Source organism: Haliaeetus albicilla, chromosome 3 (assembly GCF_947461875.1).
Source record: "Haliaeetus albicilla chromosome 3, bHalAlb1.1, whole genome shotgun sequence".
Lineage (NCBI taxonomy): Eukaryota > Metazoa > Chordata > Aves > Accipitriformes > Accipitridae > Haliaeetus > Haliaeetus albicilla.
In genome coordinates this window covers 55,752,810-55,766,594 of record NC_091485.1, presented here as the reverse complement: position 1 = coordinate 55,766,594, position 13,785 = coordinate 55,752,810, and the positions used below count along the sequence as shown (strand labels likewise).

Genomic DNA, 13,785 nt, shown 5'->3' with positions numbered 1-13,785 from the left:
CATACCCTTCTTTTATATTCCACCTTGGCTCTGCCTATGAACATTGCACGTAAACAAGGTCATCTTTACCACCAAGGCCAAAAAGTAGGCTAATTCCCCCAAGAAGATGTAGTTATTCTCATTTTCTTCATTGCTTGATATTCCTACTATTACTTTATTCTTTTCAAGAGGATAATTTTAAAGCATAACTACTTCATGTGCAGGATTCTCTTCACTTTAATAATTACTGTGTTAATGAATTTATTGTTACTACTTCCCCCATTTTCTATTTCTGTTTAAATTATTGTCTGCTTGTTATTGTCTACTGGGACCTCCACAGGGACAGTGTGATCTGGCGGCCTAACCACAGGAACAGAATCCAGGAACTGCCGAGCTTTATCCCAGCTCTACCAATGAGCAATGATTAATCGGTGAGAAATGCCACTGAAGCCAGTAACAGTGCTCAACTGAGCAGTTCAGCAGACATCTAAATAAGTCCTGATCCTTCACTCACTAGCATCAATGGCAACACTCCTGCTGATACCTGTGTGGGATCGAACAACCCCTCGAGCAAGTTTCCCAGATAGTTATCAGCCAGGTGACAGGAGCGTAGTGCTTCTATTCCTGCTGAACTCCTGCAGGGACACTCAGATACTTCTTTCGGTAGACATCAATATGCAGAACTGTAATGCATCTTCTCCTCAGCTAACACAACTAATTCTTGCTATTTTTGGCATGATTGTCTTGGACTGAAGAACATTCTGTGGCTTTTTTTTTCAATTGCCTTTTGTTTTTCTAACATACTGGGAGACCGAGATGCTTTCCAGTTCTTTCTGAATTAATTTATGTCTTAAATTATAAAGAATTATCTCTTGAATTGTCTTCAGCACCTGCAAAGCATTTTACTTTCCCCTTGAATCTCATAGCTTCGCTACCACCCAAAAACTTTGTCAAAAGAAGACATTAAATTGAAATATATTCCCTTTTGGAGGGCATAGTTCTGCACACAGATCTTGCCATGACTAGCAGTTCCCTAGCTGCACTCCTGGCAACCTGCTATTTAACAGTTTATATCAACACCTCAGCGTAAATGCAAATCAGAAGTGAATGTAAATAGAGCATAAAAAGGAAACTGTAGCGCAAATTTATTACAGCAAACAATACACACGGTGTAACTTGAGGAAGCACTGAGTTAACAGTCCCACTCATAAAAATAGACATAGGCTTTCCAGTGACCACATGCAATCTGAGCCTCGCTTTTCTCTTCTCAGTGCATGTTGGACAACTGTAATTCTTCTCCAGTAACCTTCTTGTACATAAGAATCGTTTGCTCTAGCACATTTTCCAGTTGTCCACAGGAAAGTTTAGTAAACTCATATCCACTACTTTTAAATATAGTATGTGCAAGAAATTTTGCACTATGACTACCCAGACATCTGAAAGGATGTCACACACATTTACATTGGAAATTCCTTGGTCTTTTTAATTTAATGACAAGATTTCATTAATTTCAACAAAGTCAGGATTTCAGACAAAATGTGAGGCTTGGGATGCTCCAAGAGCATTCAGAGAGGGACTGATTTGCCCTCTGTCCCCATACCACTTCAACAATTTCTAAGTAACTTAAATCTGTTCCAAGCATTAAATCTGTTCCAAGCATAGCCCCACTTTACTATGCAGGGTGTACACTTTATCATCAATGAATCTAATAAAAAATGCAAAAGACACCCTTTAATAACCTTGATACTTTGATAACATATGTAATTTGCCCTGGTACCATATGACATGTTAGTTCTGTGTGTGCACATGCACACATGCCAGAAATAAATTGATGATGAAAAAACCTGACTTTTCAATACCTTTTACTAGACAGAGCTAAGAATATAATATAATAGAATAGAATAGAATAACCACCTTTCAAAATAACGAATGTGAATAAACTTGAAGGACTCATCTAACTGATCAGCAAGTAGGAAATGCTAGAGTGAACAGCAGTTCCCTGTGGTGCAAACCTGGTCCACCATGGCAGGGTCAGGCCTACCCATGGCAAGTTCATGGCTACCAACTGGAAAACTGCAGCCCTTCCACAGCCCGCTGCTTCAGCTTGGATGCCAGGGCTTAAGAAGTCTCCTTCTTTAATCAACTGATACTCAAGTAGATCTTCTCAATCATCATGTTCAAAAATAGTTTCTAAAATTATTCTTATTAATATGTTGTATTGAGCTACTTACTATTCAGTTACTTCTGAACTCAACAATACTCGTATTCTTTCATACCCAAAGATTTACCTATGGACCAGTGTATTCATTTCAGCAGTTAATGAACAAAAGTCTTCAAGTGAGTGTCACAAATAAATGCCTCAACAGGTCAGATCTTCTATTTGTATTAAAAATGGGATTGAGTGGGAAATGTAAAAGCACCCTATAGCAGCTTAACTTTTTTTAACCTATCCATCATATGCAGAAATAACTACATCTTGAGGATGCATAACTTATGAAGTAGGTTTAACAGCTATCTTTTTCAGATTAAACTGTAAAAGAGCATTAAGTACGTGAACATGGGAGTGCATGTACAACACTCACTTAAGGACACTGGTGGTACATAAATATAAATTGCACAGAAGCACTCAGAAGACAACAAATTCTTATTTGAGTGCAGAGGTAACTTGCCATCAAAAAAACCCATTGCGTTTTTTCTTTCTAATCTCAGTGAAAGCACTTGGGAAAAGAGTTTAGCTGTCATGCCTGTCACTCCCTCCGTAACCTGGTATGTCTGAAATCTCAGGTAGCAGAAACTCAGCTCCCTAAAAACTGCATAGCAATTATATCTCTATTTTTTCATTGGAATTACATGAAATGCATTTTCAAGTGTAGCCTACATCTAAAATAGGATCCGATAACGTAAACCAACACAACATGTAAAAAAATCCGTATACATTCTTTTAACACTTCTATTTGGATAACTTGCCAGCACAAACCAAATAAATCATTATAATTACCCTTAAATTAACAGATATTCTTCTACTGACTTCCATATATTTCATATGTCTTTGAACCAGTGAACAGTTTTAAACATTCACAGATCTCAACTGAGGAATAAGTTAAGTGTTTCCTAGAGAAGTCAAGAAAATAGATCAAAACAAAACAAATCAATACCCTGACTTCACACAGCATTAATGCAATTGTAACTAATAATCAGGATTGAAAAGACAACTATTCTGGAATGATGGAGAGAAAAATCTTTAAAGAACACCTAAGCATGTTTAGCATGATGTATGATATTTTCAGTGTTTTAAAAACGTGTGTTTTCAGCCATTGTGTTTATTAGCATGGCAAAAGATTAAAAATGCCCTCTAAAGCCTACCCTGCAGTCTACTGGCAATATTTCACAATTCACTTCATTGTTCAAGGCAGGGAGCAGATGAGAGTACTGAAGGACAGCACACTTCGCCCCAGGGGGCAGCTCCCTCTTTTTTATGGGAAGGGGCAGCGTGGCCAGCCCCAGAGCAGGGTCTGGGGGAAAGGCGGGGGATCACACCTCAGCATCGTTCCATCAGACAAGGAAAGATGTTCTGGAGAAGAAGCTTTAAGCACTGTTGCACATCAGAAGATAAAGCAAGACCTGTGAAGACTGGGGACAGACGTTTGCTGCTGAACTCTCGGCCTGAGACGTAGGAGGTGATATATGCAGATATTTTAAATACAGATTATGAATGGTGTACATGCATGTTTGGCTAGTGGCATTGGACGTATACTGATATCTTAATTTGATATTGCTCAAATCTATTGAAGGTGCCATGTGCTCCATTAATGTTAATGAAATGAAAAATCATGAATTAGTTCTGATAAACACTGGGAAGACCATCAGTTCATTCTGTATGTAAACATATTTAAACACACCACATTATCTTCTTTACGAAATGAGTATTTTCAACACAAACTCATGAAACACAAGTTCTGTCCTGGATAGGGGTTGGTGCCATGCTTAACTCTACATGTACATTTGTTACACACATTGCAAACAGTAACTGGAACTTTTGATTTTTCAGGTTTTTTTGATAGCTAGCTTAGACTTTGTTCTTTTCTTTTTATTGGCCACAGTTACACAGAAAATCCACTGCATTTCTCTTCTTTTTTATGTAAGGTTGTGGTCCTGCAACAAATATATGGAAATTATACACACACTTTACTGGTTGGACTTACTTTTATGGGTAACGATTTACTGTGAGTGACAGCTGCAAGGTCTATGTGTACGCAGAGCCTTGTACCTACACTGCTGTTCCCAAGAAAAAGTTAATCAGGGCCAGTATTTAGTTGTTCAATTCTAGCGTTCTTTGTGAATTATGTTGTAATAACGGACAAGGGTTACCTGAGCAAGCCCATGCCGTGCCAGAAAACCACGCGTGAGGAAGTGTGGCTTGTTTTCCTTATGAATGAGCAGAAAACGGAGAGACCCTCTACCCCATTTTTTTCCCAACATAACTAGAGCTCAGCTAGTAACTTCATTTCCAACGTGATGATAAACATCACCATTTAAATCACACCTCATTCTCCGGTTACAAGCACCGTCTCACCAACCCCTCTCTCACCACCAGCAACTCTCCGGGAGCCGCGTCTCCGCGCCGAGCTCCGCGCTCCGCACCGCCGCTCGCCCGCCGGGACGGGGACGGGGACGGACACCCCCGGCCCTCCCCGGCGGGGTGCCACTGCCGGGCCCGCCCCATCCCGGGGACCCCCCGGAGCCCCCCGCGGGACCGCGGGCGGGGGTCCCACCCCGCGCACACCTGCTGCCGCCGGCCCCGTCCCGGTCCCGGTCCCGGTCCCGGTCCCGCCACGGCCCCTCACCTCCGTCCTCCTCCTCCAGGGAGTTCATGCAGGGGAAGTAGACCGCCAGCGCCTCGAAGGAGGCGGAGAGGCTGCTCCGGCTCTGCGACCGCTGCATGGCGCGACCGCCGGCCGCCGTCTGCCGGCCCATCTTGGCCGAGCGGCACCCGCCTTTGGCGCGGTACAAGAAGCGCGGCGTCTTGGCGGCGGGCGGCGCGGAGCGGAGCGGCGCGGGGCGGAGGGGCGCCGAGCCGAGCCGAGCCGAGCCGAGCCGAGCAGAGCCGAGCCGAGCTCTCCGCGGCCGCTCAGTGCCGCCGGGGGTGAGGGCGGCGGGGAGCGCTGGGCGGGCTGCGCGCCGCAAAGCTCCGCTCGCTCTGCCCCGGCTCTGCCCCGGCTCTGCCCCGGCTCTGCCCCGGCTCTGCCCCGGCTCTGCCCCGGCTCTGCCCCGGCTCTGCCCCGCTGCCTCCGCCGGCGCCGCTGCTCACGGCGGGGCGGGCCGCCGCAGCTAGCACGGGGCCGCCTATTAGCGGGGTGAGCCGTCAGCCGGCGGCGTAAGTCACCGGGGCGGGCGGGGGTGGGGGGGGGGACGGCGCCCGTGCTGCGAGCCTCGCCGGTGGGGCGGCCTGGCGGCGGGCGGCCGTAAATACCGACCGCGCCGGAGGGAGGACCGGGAAACGGCGCCGGCCGACAGCGGCGGGCCGTCCCGTCCCGTCCCGCAGGCACCGCCCGCAAACTTTGTTCCTCCCCGCCCGGTCCCCGCTGGGGCCGACGGGTGGCCCCAGCGCGGCGGGAGGCGGGAGGGGAGCGCTGGGGGTGGCCGGGGGCCGAGAGGGACGCTGAGAACGGGGGGGAGGAGGCCGGGGGAGGGGGAGAGGAGGGAGCCCCCACGCTTCGCCGAGGCGCGGAGAGCGCTGAGCGGCCCCGGCGGCAGCTCGGGCCGGTGCCCACCGCCAGCGGCCGCGGCCGGCGCGACCCACCTGCAGCCGCCCGGCGAAGCGTCTGCTCTCTGGCGGGCTTTGTATGGAGGGGGAACGAACCGCCGGATCGCAGGAGGGTCGCGGTGGGACGGGACCAAGGCCCCCGCTCCAGCGGGGTCACCTGCGACCGGTTGCCCGGGTCCGTGTCCAGGCGGCTTTGAGCGTCTGCACGGAGGGAGACCCCGCAGCCTCTCTGGGCAGCCTGCGCCAGGCCTCGGTCACCCTCACGGTGAGAAAGTTCTTCCTGACACTCAGAGGGACCCTCCTGTGTTTCAGGTCGTGCCCGCTGCCTCTGGTCCCGTCAGCGGCCCAGCAGCTGGCGAGGAACCAGCCCCAGGAGCCACGGGCAAATCCTTCTCCTCTCCTCCACTTCAAGCAAGCTGTTTTCCTCTAAAGCACACCTGCCTCCTTAGCAAATGTAGGTGTATCTCTGCTGAATTCACAGAATTTGCTCCTACCTACAACACATCATTTTATTTTTGATTCAGTTTTACTGCCGTATTTTCCTCACCACTACTTAACATTACCTTTCTCTTCTGTTTATCCAGTATGTTATATTAATGGAGTGTATAGCATTTGGCAACCTTCCCCCCAAAGTGATAAGAAACTAAAGCACTGGACATCATTAAAAAGAGCTACGAGCCACTGTAGCAGTCTTCTGCAGTATCAATAACTTACTCCACTATAGGTCATGACAGTGCAAAAGCAGTATCAAACCTTGCACATGGGTGTTGTTTCCTTACTGGCCCCTTAAACAGTAATGATAGTAAACGTGGTATTTTTTTTCAGGTTTCTTTCAAAGGTCTTTAAATCCCCCCAAATAACGGTAAACAATATCTAGGGTTTGATCTAACTAACTTTGCAAACAGACTGCCAGTCTGAAGCCAGCTGAAACTCTTCATGAAGAACGTGTATAGAGTCACACCCCTGGAGCATATTTTCATTGAGCTGATGTTTGGAAAGGAATATTTGTGCCTGGATAATAAGAAGAGATTATAAACGGCAAACACTATTACTCTCATGCTTTGCTAAGGAATGAAAACTAATCAGAACTTCAGCACTCAGGGATGGAACCCATCATCACTCGATCTACAGGGAAACAGTGAGTTTTGGCAGCTATTTTTACAATATGCACAGTATTTTCATTTTTAGATAACTATAATCTAGTATTCCTAATAAAACATGTCTCGTGACACCATAGGAACTCATTTTAGAACAACATAAATCCTCTTTTCCTCTGCACCAGCTACAAATGATGACCAGGGCAACTTGTCTAGGCTTTGACAGCCTTTACACCTCTCATTCAGGTCATACTCCAAAATGTGTATTTAGCTGGTCATTCTACGTAAGTTCATGTTTCTCTGGCCGCATGCCAAAGATTGTCACCTTGCAACGTATCTGTGACTCTTTTCTGGTTATCAAGAAGGTGAGCGGCTGAGACAGACGGACACCTCCCCTGTATGCCACAGGCAGGCCTGTGGGCAGGCCGTGGTCACCGAGAGCTGCTGAGCCGCTCCGGTTTGAGGTGACCAGCCGGTGGTTAGCCCGCAATACCGCTTCTAAAATCTAAAATACCTTCCTCTAAAATCACTCTTTGCATTTGTACCAGCGCTACATCACGTTAAAGTATATTCAAGTTGCAAAGTCAACTTTCTCTGTTTACAGTTTACTCTAAAAAGATGTTCCTAAAAGACTATAAAGCAAACAGCTCTAAAATAAATTGTAATGATAGGAATAATAATAAATCTCTAATATACAATTATCATGTAATTGGCAAAACCCAATAAAACGTGTTGAAGTAGTTGCTAAAGATATCTATAAAAGACTTGGTGACTATATAATTTTCTATCTATAAACACTAAAGCAGACAAAGTAACTTCCTTCAACATTTTTATCAGTGTAAGATACAGCAGAAAAGTAAATGTCAGTGGCTTGATTAAATAAGAATTCATGACTGCTTTTGAGAAGTTGGATGCAAAAAAAAGTTAAATGTTCATTACATTTCAGCTGAACTACCAATGACTTTCATGAAAACAGCTGAATAAAACTGAAAGATGTTGAGGATGCAGAGAAAGGCAAAACAACAGTTGGACAACTTGGAGATATTTACAAAAATACAGGCAAACTGTAGAATATATATTCAGGGAAGACCAACTGATTTGTAACATCTGTTTAATCTACTTTCACTCCCATTTATAAATACTCCTTTTGTAAGTAATCCCTTTACAAGTATCCCTTGTAGAAGAAATAACACCTGCTTAGGAGTCAGCAAGCTTTCAAGCAGTCTGCTTTTGTTTTCCTTCCCACATAAGAAGGTAAGCACCTCTGCCACCTCCCCCTAAGCTCTGACCTCAGCAGAAACTGGAAGTCCCCCTCTGACACGGTGGCCTGATGTCCTGCTGTTACACGACCATCACAGGGGTGGTCGGCACCCCGCACCAAGCAAGACGCAAGACACTAATGGGGCACTTTGTTGGTGATGTGTGGCCTTGGTGGGAATTTGGCTGCGCCCTGAAGGCTGTGCCACAATGCCAGCCCCCCCCAGCTCTCAGCCCCTCAGCACTGAGCGAGACCTAGCAGCTACAGCGACTATAATGAGTTGATGGTTTTGCTAATATTGCACACTGTATGAAAAAACCTGTTACTGTCATTGATAAAATCAGCCTTTACCAAGAAAATCACTTTAAATATTCCACAATCCGTAGTCAGTTCCCAAATAGAGGATGCGATACAAGACACCTATTCAGCAAATCTGTGACAAAGCGCTGGATCATGATCCTGTCCAAGCTTCCTCAATATGCTTCTCTCTCCTGATTTTCTTGCTTTAAAATAAAGGTTTAAAGGGAAGAATGAAAACAGAGACAAAGAACTGAGATAAGAAAGCTATAAATTGTCAGGATTCTGGAATTTGGGGAGGCTGTCCTCAAACAGTTGCTAATGACTGCATTATACAAATGATCTAGTTGACAGCAATCTAGACACGTCTTGGCTGTAGAAAACAAGATTACTACCCTGACATTGACAACATCCCCCAGTTGTTTTGCCGATTTTTAAAATTTTAACTGCTACTTACTGATTTGTGTCACCAGTTGCAAGTGAATCAAATTCCTGTTAAAGAAACTGCATTCAAACTCCCATCTCAATGCTAAATATCAAGACAAAGCATGAGACGCCCAGGTATCGTATTTCTTTAACATTTTCTGATAGTTTGTTGAAAAAACAGTACGTTGTAAGAATCCAGGTCAAACAGAACAAGGTCAAACATCTGCTATAAATGTATGTACTGTCCTGAGGCAATTCTATTTGTAGAGTTGGATATATTATAAAATATTTTGGTGGTTCATCTACCAAACTAGGAAAGCGATTGCTTACGAGTTGTATTCCCTGAAAATTACTACAAAATGTCATGTAATATGAATTTGTGACATTGGATCTTCAGTGCCAACCTGCTCTAAATACAACCAGCCAATAATGGGATTCTGAATTTAATAAACATATCTTTCTCTTTTTAGGTATACTATGTGTGGTAATTAAAAAAAATAAGTATGGAAATTAATGTATTCTTCACCTTTTTCCATGTTTAGACTGTAACTGGGTGTATTTCAGCACGCGTGCTCCAAGTAAACACAAATTGTTAGACTTTAAATGGGGATGCTTTGGAAAAATAATGATTTGATGATTCCTTCATAAAAACATACCTTTTTCCCTGAGGAAAAAAAAAAGAAAAAAGACGTTTCTTTACTTCCTATTGCTACTTCTGTGTACTGAACCTAGAGGTCATAATTTCCTGGACTTGAAGACTGCAAATTTATTTGTGCAGATGATTTTTTTTATTATTGCCTATATTATGGATTAATTCCTACAGCCTGCTCCGGCTCCTGAACACAAGATAAAAGCCCACATTGCCATAAAGGGGTTCTTAAGGCCTTGTGCACATTTTAGAGAGGATTGTCCAAAAGCAGACACTATGGAAAGATGATCTAAAGTTTCTGAATACTCTCTTTTAAACCTGCGATTAAGGAAAGTATTCTGGGAATGGGACTGGAAAGGAGTTATTGCCCTTTTATCACCTTTGTCACCTTTTCTGCTCTTTTGTCAATCATTGCTCACAGATTTCTTCTGTTTGCTACAGGAGGGATTTATTTTGGTCATGGTTGTCTTCAGAAAAGACAATTCAGCTGCCTAGCTTTCTGTACAGGTTAATTATCTTTAACTTGCACTACACCTATCAACTATGAGGCATAACATATTACAAGTATAATTCAAACTCTTTAATGACTTTCCACTTATGAGAAATCTTTGTGCAATGTGTCACTACAAGAAGGGCAAGTGGCTTCCTCTTACAACACGAGGGACAGTTCCCCACACCTCCCACTGAGGTGCAATCCAGAACGTGTTTTATTTAACTGAGTTTTGGTCTCCTCTCATACCCTCGGCCTTCACTAAGCAGAGACAGCCAACACACATCAACAGAGAAGAAACACTTGATATACATCAAGGGCCTCAGAAAAAGAGTTAACTGAATTATCTCCCCCTCCAAAAATTAACCAAGTTTGAAAACTTGGCATTTCTCTAATACTAGGAAGATAGAAAATGGAAAATAAATACCTGTATTAGTTGGAGGAAGTGTTATTCTCCAAATAAGTGATTATTCAAGGCATTTCCAGTATTTTGTCCCGGCTAAGTATCACTGGGTTATAAGACTGCAATTATTACCAAATTAAACTTTTTGCCTTTTTTTTTTTTTCTTTTTGAAAAGCTAAAACAATACAATGAAAAGATCATTAAAAGTACTGCCCAGTCAGTGTAAAATGGGGTTTATGTACGAACACTTGTAATACGTAGTAACAAAGTGTTACTCACTGTAATTTGCTAAATGTTAGGACGGTGCTGGCTGTCCCTATTCCTACAGAGAGGGGCATGTGCCAACTCCAGCCAAGCACTTGGAAGGGGTAGATTCCAGAAAGCTACAAGGTCCTTCACAAAGTAATGGCTGTTTTTACTATTTCCCATCATATAATAATTCACTGTTCTTGCCTTAGTATTTTTCTGATCATGACTAACATGATCATGAACTCCCTCCCGGGGCAATGGCTCGCAATCCATGTAGCACTAAACTTCAGTGGTCTCCTACTCTTCTTAAAGTTTCATGACATAATGACCATTCCTCCATGGTTTCTATGCCCAGCAATCAGATATAAAGTTTTCTAAATTCTATTTTTTTTTAAAATCAATACATTTTAGATTTTCTGAGCATTCCCTACTAAGCAGTCATAGACAATACAGCCACGCTTTTCTGTCTGCTTACGTGGTAACAGTAAATTTTTCCATTCTCCCAATTCTTTTGGCATTTTCTATCATAAGGTCAACTCCACCCCAAATATCAAGCTAGTTACACAGCACTGATTTCTACCAAAATAGCTTTGCCGACCGACACACCTGTTCTGGGAGAATTCCCTAGTTGTTAACTGCAAGTGCAGTTATATGAGCAAAACAGGATTCTCCTAGAACAACTTGTTCTGCATGCCCACATTAGGACTCATTTGCTGATACCCGATTCCAGTATTCCTGCAGTGGTAAAGTGCTCCCACTGTTCCCATCACCTTAACAGTCTGTGCCAGTGGAGCTCTACCTGTAAGTAATTTAGCCCTTGTAGGGATCATTTCAAAGTCTTGCACATTTTCAGAGGATATAGATTTGAAGAGCTGAAAGAAATTGCTTTATGTCTTTTCCAAACTCACAGATTTCAATTTCTGAAAATGAAATTGGAAAATTTTAACATAAAAAATGTTTTAAAAGGTAGAAATGGAAAAGTGGTTAAGATTTTTCTCCCTGGAAACAGAGAATGCTTTCAGATCCATGGAGATACCAGTTTTAGTTTCTTAAACAACATAGTAGGATTGTTTGTCCTGCAGTTGGCATTCTCTTCTGTATTATGCCTTCTTTAATGAACATGAAGGAAATCTGTATAAATAAGTCTCTCTTTTGCTTTAATGCTAATATTAGTCACATGTGAAAGCTGTCTGTTCTTATTTAAATAAAATATGTTTAACTTTCCTCTCCAATGTTTATGATAAAACCACCAAACCAAACCAAAGTCATAACTTTTCTAAATAACAAAGGGAGTTGTTAATGGGCTAGCATGCAGCAATGCAGTGTAGCTAGCTAACAAGAAACTAAGAGGTCAGAATTGAAGCAGAAAACCTTTACACAGCTGAGTATTTCTATTTTGATTAGAATAATTTCACACCTTTGTGATCACAAGGCAATCTGCAAACCACAAGGTGTCTTAGAGCTCAGCAAAATATATTACTTCATAATGCTTCATCAGGGTGAGAAACAAAGAGCACAGAAATAAAAATGTGCATGCTCTTCTAAGGAAAAAGTGTTTTGAGAAAGATACTCACAGGAAACAATATCAAGCTGTAAAAAAAACAAAACCAAGTGGGGTTTTTTGGTTTTTGGGTTTTTTTAAATGTATACATGGAGACTATCTGCTTTCTCTATTTAGATCCTAATCCACCTTTTTGTCTCTGAGAGTAACCTTCTTTATAATTCATCAGACCCATCAGCTTTGAAACAAGCTGCAGTTATTCAAGTATACTCTCAAATCTTATTATTTCAGCTGCCTGTGTACTCCGCTGAAGGTTTTCAAAACATCTTAGATGAGGACAATGTAATTAGTTTCTGAAACTGTAACTTCATGAAACATGATTTGTTTCCCTCTATGATTTAGTCTTCAGTACAGAAAGGACAAATCCAGTACAGAACTACTGGCACTTGAGCAGCCTGTGAAGCACACCGTACTGCACAATGAAGGCACCCAGTTAACGCACCTGTGGTAATGCAGCAGTCTGCTGATGTTACTTAAGAAGATATACTGTGGAAAAGCATCCTATGATCTTTATGCTTGTATTTTTCCAGGAAAAAAAAGTGCAAAAAAAACCTTACTGAGACGAAATGTGTTTTGCAAACAACCCGTGAAAATGACAAATGAAAATGACAACAGGATGGAAAGCAAGGTATGTACCTGTCACGCACTGTTCTCTGCACTCAAGGACTGCAATGTCTAGAGAGTACGTAGTTTGCTGAGGACATTGCCACTACAATGCAGGTCTGGTTCGATATGCTTGCAGTATAAGACTATTACATTATCATCAAGTGGTGAAAGCTTTGGTGAGTCCAAATGTCAGCATTGTAAAGAGACATTTGTCTTGCAAGGCTGTAACGTAATTTTGACATAACCCGTAGAAGGTTAATGTGTATTAAGCAGGGATGATTTTGCAAAGTTCTGTGCCAATTAGGTTAGCTCTTTTTCTTGAGACCACAGACTACATTTCTTGGAAACACTATATGCCACAGTCCTGTGCATTATTTCAGTGCAGAACAACCTAACAGAGCTTTATTGAGGCTTCTTCTGCTATGCAAAGGCCTGCAGAGACTTGCCCCATCTATTTTGTAAATCATGCTCTTTAAAATTGCCTGCGCTGTGTAGTCCACAGGTAACCAGCTCCACTCGTCAGCCAGCCTAGCTTCCACTTACATCCCTATGGTTAGTGCTGCCTGGTAGGTGGGAATCTCTGAATGCCTGAAAATGCCAGAACGTCAGTGGAAGCCACACCATTTTAATCAGGTCATGAAATTTATTTCTTAGGGGTGCAAATATATGTGGTGTGAATATTTTAAGTTGTAATGAGAATTTTACAAGGAGACCATATTTAGAGAATTCAATTCACTAATGAAACACCTTAATTTTAATCGTTAGCTCTAAACTCACTGACTAGAATCTGAGTCAGTTGGTGGGCACTGGGATCCATCCATAGCTCTCCAAGTGAAGTCTAAATGACCGAGAGGAAAGACACATATTTTTATCTACTGATGTCATGTTTAAATGACAAAATCACAAATTTTAGTTTTATTTTGTAAGTTTTCACACTGTTTGTATTTCTGGCAGAGGAATGTGTGCTGTTGTCATTACACTGCTCTCATTTCCATGGTGTTTGAGT

At 42.8% G+C, this 13,785-nt stretch overlaps 1 protein-coding gene across 50 annotated transcripts in view; it reads right to left on the bottom strand.

The window, feature by feature from the left end:
* Nucleotides 1-13,785, bottom strand: part of RIMS2 (regulating synaptic membrane exocytosis 2) — a 491,423-nt gene that overhangs the window by 16,188 nt on the left and 461,450 nt on the right. Inside the window, exon 1 of one of the 50 annotated variants that reach the window (XM_069779872.1) lies at nucleotides 4,824-5,033. The exons of the other annotated variants lie outside the window; for them this stretch is intronic. Coding sequence (XP_069635973.1) covers nucleotides 4,824-4,953 — 130 coding nt within the window. The 5' untranslated portion in view covers nucleotides 4,954-5,033. Of the gene's footprint in view, nucleotides 1-4,823; nucleotides 5,034-13,785 lie in introns of those variants that run through there. 50 annotated transcript variants of the gene reach the window in all.